We start from the raw sequence: 13787 nt of genomic DNA on the forward strand, positions 1-13787 counted from the left end.
TGAAAAAAAATCTTCCAATTTGACAGGCAAAAATGTTATCTTGTATTAATTTGCTTTTGTGGGATTTTTAATGAGGTGGAATATTTTTTCATATTTTTATTGGCCTTTTTTCTTTAGGACTAGGATAAGATTTTTTCTTAAGGATTTATATGGTCTGAATTGCCATTAAAAGAGATATGAGGATTAATTGAGTAACAAAGAGCTTTTTAATTAATTAATTATTTTGGCGAGGAAGATCGGCCCTGAGCCAACATCCGCTGCTAATCTTCCTCTTTTTTCTGAGGAAGATTAGACCTGAGCTAACATCTGTGCCCATCTTCCTCTATTTTGTATATGGAATGCCGCCACAGCATGACTTGATTGAGCAATGCATAGGTCTACACCCGGGATCTGAACCTGGGAACTGTGGGCCCCCGAAGCACAGCGTGCGAACTTAACCACTGTGCCACCAGGCCAGCCCCTTTTTAGTAATTTTAAATAAATGTTGGACAGTTGTTTTTTTGCTTGTTTAGAAACCAAAACTATAGTATTTCTATTTCTTTATTCATTTAAATTGCTAGGGAATGAAACTCTATTCAAGAACTCTGGTACCACTAATGCTGAAGGTAACTAATCTGTCAATCTTAAATTATTTGTTACTGAACTGCTAATTCTTTTACTTCTTTTAGGCAGATCTTGTCTGGACTACCAGACTCAAGAGACCAAATCAAGTCTTTCAAAGACACTTGAACAAGTCTTGCATGACACTATCGTCCTTCCTTATTTCATTCAATTCATGGAACTTCGGAGAATGGAGCATTTGGTTAAATTTTGGTTAGAGGCTGAAAGTTTTCACTCTACAACCTGGTCCCGAATAAGAGCACACAGTCTGAACACAGTGAAGCAGAGCTCATTGGCTGAGCCTGTCTCCCCGTCTAAAAAGCTCGAAACTACAGCATCTTTTGTAACTGAGTCTCTTGAAAAGAGATTGGAGGATTCTAGCTCAGCCCAATTGCTTATGAGGCAATCAGAAGGAATTGACCTGAATAACAGAACTAGCAACATTCAGAATCACTTGCTGCTTTCCCAGGAATGTGACAGTGCCCATTCTCTCCATCTTGAAATGGCCAGAACAGGAACTCATCAAGTTTCCTTGGAAACCCAAGAATCCTCCTCCAGACTTATAGTAGCCAGTAGAAATAGTCCCTCTTCTCCACTAAAGGAATTATCTGCAAAGTTAATGAAAAGTAAGTATTTGATTTTCTTCTCTCTTTATCCTCTTTTTTTGTTGGTTTGTTTTTTAAATAATTTTACAGAGTAGAACTTGAGATGGGGAATAAAAGGATTGGAATAGTTTCCTTTTCCACTTGCAAATTTGGGAGGATTTGGAGAGTGCTCTGGAGTAGGATCGATGTATGAAAAAGGAACGCCTAGTGGTTGAGTTCAGCTCCCTCAGCTTGTGCAGCCCAGGTTCAGTTTCCTGGCATGGACCTACACCACTCTGTTAGTGGCCATGCTGTGCTGGTGACCCACATACTAAAAAATAGAGAGAGATTGGCATGGATGTTAGCTCAGGGCAAAAAAGAAACCGAAGGGATATCTACAGTGATTGGATCCTCTAAGAAGGATGTTAACATTGAGTTAACAAATGAAGAAGGGTCAAATGTCCTCCTGCTTTTCCCTTCTACAGATTTTGAAATCAAACCATTATGTAGATAGGCTTATTTCATCCTTGTCTCAGTCTTAATTTTATTACTATTTTACTGTACTTTGCAGATAAAATTATTTTTTAATTGCCAACAGGTGATGTTTGTTGAATTCTGTGCTAAGTGCTATACTTGGATTTTATTTAATAGTCACAGCACCTCTATGAGGTAGGCATTATCCCATTTTACACATGAGAAAACCATGGCTTAGAGAGACTAAGTAACTTGCTCTAGGTTATACAGTAAGTGGGGAGCTAGAATTAAAGCCCAGGCATTTTGACAACAGCACCTCTTTCTTTTTTTCTTCTGTTAGTCTGGAAATTAAGCATACTTTTAATTTTTCAGTTATCACCTTCTGAAATTCTAATTAGACAGTCTCGATATTTTCCTCTTTCATCTTGTCTATTCTTTGTTTCTCAAAGGGCTAGGTCATTTCTTTTTTAATTTTTCCTTGTTTGCTTTTTTCTTTTTTTTTTCTATTAAGACTTTATTTTTTTAGAGCAGTTTAAGGTTCACAGCAAAGTTGAGAAGGTACAGAGATTTCCCATGTACCCTTTGCCCCCACACATGTACAACCTCCCCCATTATCAATATCCCCCTCCAGAGTGGGACATTTGTTACAATTGATGAACCTACCTGTACACATCATAATTACCCTAAGTCCATAGTTTACATTAGGGTTCACTCTTGCTGTTATACATTCTGTGGGTTTTGACAAATGTATAATATGTGTCTGTCTTATGATATCATACAAAGTATTCTCACTGCCCTAAAAATCCTCTGTGCTCTGCCTATTCATCTCTCCCTACTTGCTAATCCCTGGCAACCACTAATCTTTATACTATATCCATAGTTTTGGTTTTTCTAGAATGTCAAATAGTTGGAATCATACAGTATGTAGCCTTTTCAGATTAGTGATGATTTCTTCAGATCTACCTTTTAGTTCATTGATTCTCTCTTAAAATGGGTCTAATCTGCTAGTGAATCGATTTTTAACTTTTTTTAATCTTAAAGTTATTAAAAAAAAATAATAAAAGCTATTGAATTTTTCACTTCTAGAAATTATTTTTTTCTTTAAATTTGCCTGGTCGTTTTTTAGTTTCTTGTTCCTTTATCCCACTTCTGAGCCCATTTTTTATTTCTTTAAATTTATTAAACATATTCATTATCTGATAATTCCAGTATCTACAATTTTTTGTGAATCTGATTCAGCATTTATTTGTTTCCTCAGATTCACACTCTTGGTAGCTTGTGATTTTAGTGTTTTTTTGCTGTGAACATATGTTTTTGGGTTTTTATCTATGGCAATCCTTTGAGGACTCTGTTTGAATTGAGTTATTCCAGAGTGTATTTGCTTTTGCTTTTGCCATGCATCTGGGACCAGCTTCACTAGCATTCTGGTACCACTTAAAACTAAATTTTTGTCTTGGGTTTTTCATGCCCTAAACTCTTAGGACCTTCAGTGTGGTTTTGATCTAATCTTTTACCCTGTTTGGACCCAGAGCAACTGCCCTTGAAAGTGCAAGCTTCAAGTCTCTTGGAGTTGGTGGTTTTTCTCAGGTGAATGTCCTCCTTGTCTTGCACTTCTGCCGATCTTGATTTGCACTGGCCCTTACAGGTCCACAATTCCTTATCTGCAATTCAGAAATCTAGAAAACTTGGACTCTCACAGTTTATTTTTAAAATAAACAAAACTTGAACTAGTATGAACTTATTGCACAAGTATGAATGTGTTTTGATTATGGGGTATTGTTCCCCCATGCTGCTGAGGTATTAGTATGGTATATGTAAACATAGTGCATTACCTCTGTAAAAACTCCCAAAATTCTGAGCTCTAAAATATTGCCCCAAAGGTTTCAGATAAGGGAACTGCCTGTACTTGTTCCTGCCTCTCACTGCTTCCTTTACTTTACCACAAGCTCTGATGTACTTTTAAAAAGCATTTTGGGAGAATTCAGTATTGGGAAGAGGTTTTTTGAACATCTAGTCTGACCTGTGTCTGGAAATGAAAGTCCAAAGTCTGTTTCTTTAATTGTAATACACTTTATTGTTTTTGGAAACTGTCTTTGTTTTGGTGGTAATTTATTTCAATAAAAAACAGAAACAGCAGTGGAGTCATTAAAAGAACACTAGATTTTCTTTTATTTTTCATTATTTTTAAAATTTATATGGGGTAAATTTGACCTTTTTTGATATATACTTGTCTGAATTTTAACACTTTTATAGATTCCTGTAACATTTATCACAGTCAGGATAAAGAACAGTTCTGTCACCTTTGTAGTTAAACTCTCCTCTAACCCAACACTTGGCAACCACTGATCCATTCTCTGTCTCTGTAGTTTTGCCTTTTCTGGACTGCCATATAAGTGAATTTATGCAGTATGTAGCCTTTGAGATTGGCTTCTTTCACTCAGCATAATGGCTTTGAAGTTCATCCACGTTGTTGTTTCTGTCAATAGTTCATTGCCTTTTATTGCTAAGTAGAATTCCGTTGTATGGAGGTACTGTCCATTCACTTGTTGAAGGACATTTGGATTGTTTCCAGCTGTTGAAGATTATGAATAAAGCTACTATAAACATTTATGTACAGGTTTTTGAGTGGTCAAAGTTTTTATTTCTCTCAGGCAAATACCTAGTAGTAGGTTTGCTGGATTATGTGCTAAGTGTGTGTTTAATTATGTAAGAAACTGTTAGACTGTTTTATAGAGTGGCTGTACCATTTTGCAATATATGAGTGTTCTAGTTGCTTCATTTCCTTGCCAGCAGTTGGTATAATCAGTGTTTTGTTTATTTGTTTTTTTTTTTAAGCCATTCTAGTAGATGTGTAGTGGTATCTCATTGTGGTTTTACTTTGCATTTCCCTAATGGCTAATATTGAATGTTTTTTCATGTGCATATTTCCCATCTGTATATCTTCTTTGGTGAATTATTCAAATCTGTCCCCATATTTTATTGGATTGTCTGTTTTGTTGAATTTTGAGAGTTCTTTATATGTTCTGAACTTAAGATCTTTATTGGCTATGTGATTTGCAAATGTTTTCTCCTAGTTTATAGCTTGACTTTCTGTTCTATTAACAGTGTCTTTTTTGATGAAGTTTAGGACTTTTTTGATGAAGTTTAATTTATCAAATTTTTTTCTTTTATAGATTGTGCTTTTTGGAGTCATACCTAAGAGCTCTTTGCCTAATCAAAGGTCATGAAGATTTTATCCTATGTTTTTTTCTAAAAATATTATGATTCTATACTTTACATTTAGATATATGATCTATTTTGAGTTAATATTGTATAAGTTGTGAGGGTCAGGTAAAGTTTTATTTTGTTTTTTATTTTTGCTTATGGATACCCAATTGTTCCAACACCATTAATTGAACAAAGTACTTTTACTCTCTTGAATTGCCTTTGCACCTTGGCCATATTAGTGTAGGTCTATTTGTGGACTCTGTTCTTTTCCATTGATGTGTGTGTTTATTCTTTCATCAGTACCACACTGTCTTGATTACTGTAGCTTTATAGTAAGTCTTAAAATTGGATAGTGTGAGTCCTGTAAGTTTGTTCTTTCTTTTTCAAAATTTTGTCTATTCTAGTTTTTTTCCCATAAAATTTTAGATTCTATGTTGTCTTTATCTACAAGAAACCCTACTGGAATTTTTGTTGAAATTGCATTCAATGTATAGATCAGTTTGGGGAGAATTTATATCTTAACCATATCTAGTCTTAAAATCCATGGACATACTGTGTCTCTTCTTTTACTTATGTCTTTGATTTCTTTCATCAGCATTGTATAGTTTTCAGCATACAGATCCTTCACATGTTTTGTTAGACTTATATCTAAATATTTCTTTTTTGGTACTGTTGTGAATGGTATTTTAAAAAATGTTTGTTTCAGGGCTGGCCTGGTGGCGTAGCGGTTAAGTTCGCATGCTCTGCTTCGGCGGCCCGGGGTTTGTGGGTTCAGATCCCGGGCGCAGACTGACACACCACTTGTCAGGCCATGCTGTGGCAGCATCCCATATAAAGTAGAGGAAGATGGGCATGGATGTTAGCCCAGGGCCAATCTTCCTCAGCAAAAAAAGAGGAGGATTGGCAGATGTTAGCACAGGGCTGATCTCACAAAAAAAAAAAAAAATTTATTTCTAATTTTTCATTGCTTGTATATAGAAGAAATATGATTGACTTTTATATGTTGACTTGCTATCCTGTGACCTTACTAAACTCACTTGTTATTTCTGGAATCTTTTTTTTAGATTGCTTGGGATTTTCTACATAGATATTCATGTTATCTGTGGATAGGGACAGTGTTATTTCTTCCTTTCCAATCCGTATTCTTTCTTTTTCTCTTGCTTTATTGCACTAGCTAGGACTTTCTGTACTCTGTTGATTAGGAGTGGTGAGAATGGATATTCTTGTCTTGTTCATGATCTTAGAGGAAAAATATTCAGTCTTTCACCATAAAGTATGAAGTTGGCTATGAGTTTTTTATAAATGCCCTTTATCAGGTTGATGAAGTTTCCTTCTCTTAATGGTTTACTGAGAGCTGTTGTTGTTTGTATCAATTCAGGTCTTGAATTTTGTCAGATGTTTTTTCTGTGTCATTTGATATGACCATGTGGTTTTCTTCCTTTTCTCTGTTAATATGATGGATTACGTCGATTAATTTTTTAAATGTTGAATAAGTTTGCATTCCCTGGGTAAGCCCTTTTTGGTTGTGGTGTATAGTCGTGTGTTGTTTAACAACGGGGATAAGTTCTGAGAAATGTGTCATTTGGTGATCTTGTCATTGTGCGAACACAATAGAGTGCACTTATGCAAACCTAGATGGTATAGCCTACTACACATCTAGGCTATATGGTACTGATCTTATGGGACCACCATTGTGTATGTGGTCTGTTGTTGAAACTTTGTTATGGTCTGTAGCTTGCTTTCTTCTTCTTTTTTTTTTTTTTTGTAAGGAAGATTAGCCCTGAGCTAACATCCGTTGCCAATCTCCCTCTTTTTGCTGAGGAAGGTTGGCCCTGGGCTAACATCCATGCCCATCTTCCTCTACTTTATATGAGATGCCACCACAGCATGGCCTGACGAGCAGTGCATGTGTCCGCGCCCAGGATCTGAACCTGTGAACCCCGGGCCGCCACAGTGGAGGGTGTGCTCTTAACCGCTTGCGCCACCGGGCAGGCCCCCCCAAAATTTTTTTTTCTTTTTTGTGAGGAAGATTAGCCCTGAGCTAACATCCGATACCAATCCTCCTCTTTTTTTGCTGAGGAAGATTGGCCCTGGGCTAACATCCATGCCCATCTTCCTCTACTTTATATGGGATGCTGCCACAGCATGGCCTGACAAGTGGTGTGTCAGTCTGTGCCTGGGATCCGAACCCACAAACCCCGGGCCGCCGAAGCAGAGCATGCAAACTTAACCGCTTTATCTTTTGACCTACCTTTATCATTGTTTTTAAAGTGAGTTTCTTGTAGGTAGCATGTAATTGGGTCATGTTTTTTTGTCCATTCTGACAGTCTTTTTTTGTTGGTAAATTTATTTATTTCAGTGTAAGTTTTAGTGTAATTATTTACATTAGATGTGATTATTACAATGTGATTATTTACATTATTTAATATAACAAATGGAATTATTAAAATGTTTAGATTTGGATCTACCATTTTGTGATTTTGTTTGTTCTCTCTGTTTCCCATTCCTTGGTTTCCTATTTTCTGCTTTCTTTTGGATTATTTGAATTTTTTTAGAATTTATCTGTTGAATTCTTGATTATATCTCTTTGCGTAGATTTTTTAGTGGTTTTGCTAGAGATTGCTATGTACAGACTTTTCACAGTCTACTTCAAATTAATATTTTATCACTTCAAGTGGAATGTGGAAACCTTACCACCCTATAGTTCCCTTAACTTCCCACTTACACGTTGTAGTTGTCATCTACATATGTTGAAAACTCCATCAGACAGTGTTACAAATTTTGCTTTCAACTGTCATACATATTTTAAAGAACTTAAGAAAAATTGTCTGTTATAGTTAAATCAAATATTTGCTATATCTGTTGCTGTTCCTTCATTCCTGACGTTCTGTTATCATTTCTGTTACCATTTCACTAGTGTCTCAAGAATTTCCTTTAGCATTTCATTTAGAGCAGTTCTGCTCTTAAAGAATTCTCAGTTATCCTCCGTCTGAGAATCTCTTTATTTTGCTTCTTCTTGAAGTAATTTTCACTTGATAGAGAATTGTAGGTTGATAGTTTCTTTTCTTTTACCACTTTAAAAATGTTGCACTGCCTCTGGCCTCCATGGTATCTGGTGAGAAATCTGCAGTCTTGGAATCATTATTACTTTATATTTAACATGTTTTGTGTAGTTGCTTTCAAGATATTTTCCCTGTCTTTAGTGTTCAGCAGTTTGAGTATAGTGAATGGACATGGATGTTTTTTAATTTTTTCTATTTGAGGTTCGTTGAACTTCTTGATTTTATAAGTTTGATTTTTTTTGCCATATTGGGGGGTGTTTTCAGCCATTGTTTCTTCAGATATTTTCTTGGCACTGTATTTTTTTCCTTTCCATCTGAGAATTTAAGGAACCAAATGTTATACCTTTGTTATTGTCCTGCAGGTCCCCAAGGCTCAATTTACTTTTTTCTAATTTTTTTTCTGTTCTTCAGCTTGGAAAATCTATTCGTCTATCTCCAAATTGACTGATTCTTTCCTGTGTCTTTTCCATTGTGCTTTGAGTCTTGCTGAATTTTAAGTTTTGGTTACTATGTTTTTAGTTGAAAAATTTCCATTTGTTTCTTTTTTGCATCTTCTGTTTCTCTGTGGAGGCATTCTTTCCATTTGTTTCAGGAGTGTTTGACCTTACTTCTTGGAGCATGTTTCTTTAAAAGAAAAATCTTTGGTTTATAATTCTAGCATACATGTCATCTTGATTGTCTTTTCCCTCGTGAGATAATGGGATTTTCTGGTTCTTTGTATGACAATTAATTTTGGATTGTATCCTGAACAGTTTGACTTATATGATTGTGGGTGATGTTTAAATCTGTAGAAAATGTGAAGTTTTTGCTTTAGCAAGCAGTTAACCTAGTTAGGTTCAGGCTACAAGTTCCAACTAGCATTCTGTAGGCTATAGTTCAGAGTAAGTTCAGTTTTGGATCTTACCTGCATATATGCCTTCTGGTGTCCAGTCTGGGACCTGGCCAGTAGACAGGTCATAGTTTAGTTCTCAAACCCTTTGTTATGCTCTTACCGTCAGGTCCGTGCATGCCCAGCTCATGGGTGAGCCCAAGAGCATACACACCACTTTATAAGCTTTCATGAACTCCCTTCTTACGGCAGTCTTGCTGATACTTTCTGCCTCCTAGGGACCCGGACTTCTGGAGGTCTGGCTAGAAAGCTAGGGCTTTAGTTTCCTCACACTTCCCACAATTATGTCAGCCTCTGTGGCCAAGCAGCAAGAGGATAGAGGATAAAAGAAATAGGAATTCTCTCCTTCCTGTTGGGACTACAGTTTCTCTGTCAAAGAATAGAGTTTTCGGAGCTTTGGGAGCCTGCCTGGATGCTGCCGCCATTGCTAAGATTGCTACTCTGGTATTGCCTGGGGAATGAGACTGGAGTGAAAGGGAGAAAACAAAAAAGCACAAGGGGATTTCCCCCACTCTCTGTTATCCAGAGGAGCCTCTGTTCCTGCTCCTTAGACCAGAAATTGTGGGCTTCTCTGGAGCTTTGTCTTTGTGCGTCTGGTATGCACTTTCAGCTTTTTAGTCCGGGCTAGGAGACACTGGAGAAACAAAAAGTAGGAAACTTGCCTCTGGTATGGCCGTATTTCGAGTTCTGGTTTCCTTTCTCCACCTGCCTGCTACCATCTATGTTTCCAGGTCCTTGGATACGTTTGTCCATTGTTTTTAGTTGCATTCTGTGGGAGGGATAGGGTGGATTATGCTTATTTCATCTTGACATACTTCTTAGGATTTCAAATCAATTCAAAGGATGATATTTTCTATATATTTTGCTTTTTTCCCCTTAAAAATGTAAATACATTAGGAAGATATAGGTTTAACGCCTGACTGTGGTGGTTCCTATCATAATTATTTTCATTGTATTAAACCGAGTTACAAAAGGTGGCCACATATTAACACCTCTTATATTAGTATTTAAAACTTTTCTGGAGCCTAGAAATTCCTATTCCCCTCCTCCTGGTTCTAGCTCCCATTTTTCATAAAAGGTGGAAAGCCTGTTTCTTGAATGAACCTTGTTTTTGGATTTGTGTATGTTGCTCAGGTGGCCTAGGATTTTCTGAATATATCCTTGTAACTCCTTTTACCAATGAAGGGATTTGTTATGGCCTACTGCTTTTGTAACTAAAGATCGATATTGAGAACTCAAAAGCAGCATGCAGTCTCTTTTCAGTAACTTCTTTAGGATATTCTGATGTTTTGTACTTCCATTTATTTATTTATTTATTTTTTGTGTGTGAGGAAGATCAGCCCTGAGCTACCATCCATGCTAACCCTCCTCTTTTTTTTTGCTGAGGAAGACCAGCTCTGAGCTAACATCTATTGCCAGTCTTCCTCCTTTTTTTTTCCCCCAAAGCCCCAGTAGATAGTTGTATGTCAGAGTTGCACATCCTTCTAGTTGCTGTATGTGGGATGCAGCCTCAGCATGGCCGGAGAAGCGGTGCATTGGTGCGCACCCGGGATCCGAACCTGGGCCGCCAGCAGCAGAGCGCACGCACCCAACTGCTAAGCCACGGGGCCGGCCCCTGTACTTCCATTTAAATGGAGACTAAGTTTGGTTTTAGGATCTTTTTTGTGTGTGTGTGTGAGGAAGATCAGCCCTGAGCTAACATCCATGCTAATCCTCCTCTTTTTGCTGAGGAAGACCGGCTCTGAGCTAACATGTATTGTCAATCCTCCTCCTTTTTTTTTTTTCCCCCAAAGCCCTAGTAGATAGTTGTACGTCCTAGTTGCACATCCTTCTAGTTGCTGTATGTGGGACGCGGCCTCAGCGTGGCCGGAGAAACAGTGCGTTGGTGCACGCCCGGGATCCGAACCCGGGCCACCAGCAGCGGAGCGCGTGCACTTAACCGCTAAGCCATGGGGCCGGCCCTGGTTTTAGGATCTTTAGACAAAGAAGTAGAGGTTAACAAAATAATTTCTTCTGAGCTGACTTTGATAAATGTATTAATTTTGCATTTTGCTAATACAACTTCTTAATAGCCACTTAGCTGGCTGACTAATGCCTAGTCTTTTAGGAATAGGCTTGCATGTTTCTTGTGCTGGAGCCCCACATCCCTTTATTATCTTCTCTGCTTTAAGCTGTCTTTATCACAAGACATCTTCCCTCTGACTTCCTGACTTCACATTTTTTATAAAGATGCTAATAATTAAAAATAATAGGAAAAATGTGGTAATATGTGAGGTAGATTCATTCTTTCAACAGATACTTGTGATAAATTTATTCTTTCAACAAATACTTATTAAGTGCCTGTTATATAATGCTGGGTTCTGTACTAGATACCAAGGATGAAGATGTAAATGACATAGCCACAGGCTGGGTGTTCAGAAAAATTTTTGTTCATTGCATAAAGTTTATAGTCTGAAGAATTTATTTTATTATTTAAACTTTTATCTTTTATTTAAACTTTTAATTGTTCATATTTAAGTCTCTTACTTATGTGCCCTGAAACGATCTTATCACAGCTTTGTCTTCAAAATTGGTGATTTAATGAAATGCCTTTGTATCTTGGTTACGTGAAAGTCTTGGTAAAATTCTAGATATATTTGTACCATCTCATGGAGTCAATTGATATTTTGTGCTTTGAGGTTTATTGTGGTTAAGGATTAGTTTCAGTTAAAAGACAAGTTCCAAGCCATTTAAAAAGTTTAAAACTAAACTGAGTAGTGTGCTTTTAAACATCACTCAAATAGCTGAAGGAAAATATTTTATTTCCAATAATCTGGTTTCACAGATTCCTAAAAGGTATGTTTTTTTAAAAAAAAAAACAGATGGGGGCTGGCCCCGTGGCTTAGCGGTTAAGTGTGCGCGCTCCGCTACTGGCGGCCCGGGTTCGGATCCCGGGCGCGCACCGACGCACCGCTTCTCCAGCCATGCTGAGGCCACGTCCCACATACAGCAACTAGAGGGATCTGTAACTATGACATACAACTATCTACTGGGGCTTTGGGGAAACCAAAAAAGGAGGAGGATTGGCAATAGATGTTAGCTCAGAGCCAGTCTTCCTCAGCAGAAAGAGGAGGATTAGCATGGGTGTTAGCTCAGGGCTGATCTTCCTCACACAAAAAAAAAACGGCAAAAAAAAAACAGATGTTTTAAGCAATTTATGTGTTCCTTTGTTCTTTTATTAAAGACTTTTTTAGAAATTGGATCAAAGCATTTATTTTAGCTCAGTATTTATTGAGTTAAAAATGTTTATTTATTAAAATCTTTAATATATATTAATGTCCTTGTACTCTTAAATGAATGAAAACTGTTTTCTGCATCCAAGAGAAAGGTGTAACCTCATTTTCTGTTTCTGAAATGAAACATAGTTAATGTTTTATTTAAGGGTATCAAGAATTTCAGTGAATTCAGTCCCCTAGGAAATAAATGTGCATTAGTATCTATATAAGTTCTTACAGCATGTGTCTGAGATTGGCACCTGCTTTTAGTTAGTAGAAAAGCAAGAATTTAGAAACAACACAGGTTCTGATGTTTAGGCTTTTTGACAGACATTTTCTGCAAAACCAATATCTTTGTTCTGATTAGCAATTTGCTCACAGTGGCTATACAATAAATGTTTGTTGACAGAATGGAATTAGCTTGGGTTATTTTAGATCTGGTTAAAGACAAAACAGTCCCTCCAGATCTTCACAATTGATACCTTGCATCAAGGCCCTGGGTTGTAGAGAGGATTGATTCACAAACAAGTACATCTCCCTTCCCCTAAACATATCTTTTTATGACTCTGTATAATAGACAGTACTGGCCGTGAAGTCAGAGCTGAGCTTTAGTCCTAAGTCTGGCACTTTCTTTTTTTCTATGAATTCTTTTTAATTTTTAATTTTTTTTTATAATGGTAGGGAGAGAGACATGAACTCTACTCTCTCAACAAATTTTTAAGTGTATAGTACAATATTGTTAACTATACGTACAGTGTTCTGTAGCAGATCTCTAGAACTTACTCATCGTGCATAACTGAAACTTTTTATACCTGTTAACAGTAGCCCTCTCTTTCTCCCTCCTTCCAGCCCTGGCAACTGCCATTCTGTTTTCTGCTTCTATGAGTTTGACTGTTTTAAATACTACGTATAAGTGGAATCATGCAGTATTTGTCCTTCTGTGACTGGCTTTCACTTAGCATAATGTCCTCAAGGTTCATCCATGTTTAATCACTTATGGCAGGATTTCCTTCTTTTTGTGGCTGAACAGTATTCTCTTGTATGTCTATACCACATTTTGTTTATCCATTCGTCCATCGATGGACATTTGGTTGTTTTCATATCTTGGTTATTGTGAATAATGCTACAGTGAAATGGGAGTGCAAATATCTCTTCAAGATGCTGATTTCAGTTCCTTTGGATAAATACCCCGAAGTGGCATTGCTGGATTATATAGTAATTCTGTTTTTAATTTTTTTGAGGAACCTCCATACTGTTTTCCATAATAACTACACCATTTTACGTTCCCACCAACAGAATGCAAGGCTCCAATTTATCCATATCCCAACTGCACTTGCTAACTTTTTTTTTTTAAATAATGGCCACCCTAACAGATGTGAGATGGTATCTCATTGTGATTCTATTCATTGGTCTGTATGTCTGTCTTAATGTGAGTACCATACTGTTTTCATTACTGTAGCTTTATAATATATTTTGAAATCAGGAAGTATGATGCCTCTAGCTTTGTTCTTCTCTCTCAAGATTGTTTTGGCTATTAGAGTCCTTTGTGGTTCTATGTGAATTTTAAGATTGTTTTTTCTATTTCTGTAAAAAATAACCATTTTGATAGAGGTTGCATTGAATCTTTAGATTGCTTTGGGTGGTATTGACATCTTGACAGTATTAAGTCTTCCAATTCATAAACACAAGATGTCTTTCCATTTATTTCTGTCTACTT

The 13787-nt window shown here is 36.9% G+C and overlaps 1 protein-coding gene across 3 annotated transcripts in view; it reads left to right on the top strand.

Moving 5' to 3' along the window:
• Positions 1-13787, top strand: part of AKAP10 (A-kinase anchoring protein 10) — an 88278-nt gene that overhangs the window by 24881 nt on the left and 49610 nt on the right. For all 3 annotated transcript variants that reach the window (XM_058559643.1, XM_058559642.1, XM_058559644.1), the window contains one exon: positions 669-1226. In XM_058559643.1, the coding sequence (XP_058415626.1) occupies positions 669-1226 (558 nt within the window). The remainder of the gene's footprint in view (positions 1-668; positions 1227-13787) is intronic.

The sequence above is a fragment of the Diceros bicornis genome, chromosome 18 (assembly GCF_020826845.1).
Source record: "Diceros bicornis minor isolate mBicDic1 chromosome 18, mDicBic1.mat.cur, whole genome shotgun sequence".
In the NCBI taxonomy this organism is placed as follows: domain Eukaryota; kingdom Metazoa; phylum Chordata; class Mammalia; order Perissodactyla; family Rhinocerotidae; genus Diceros; species Diceros bicornis.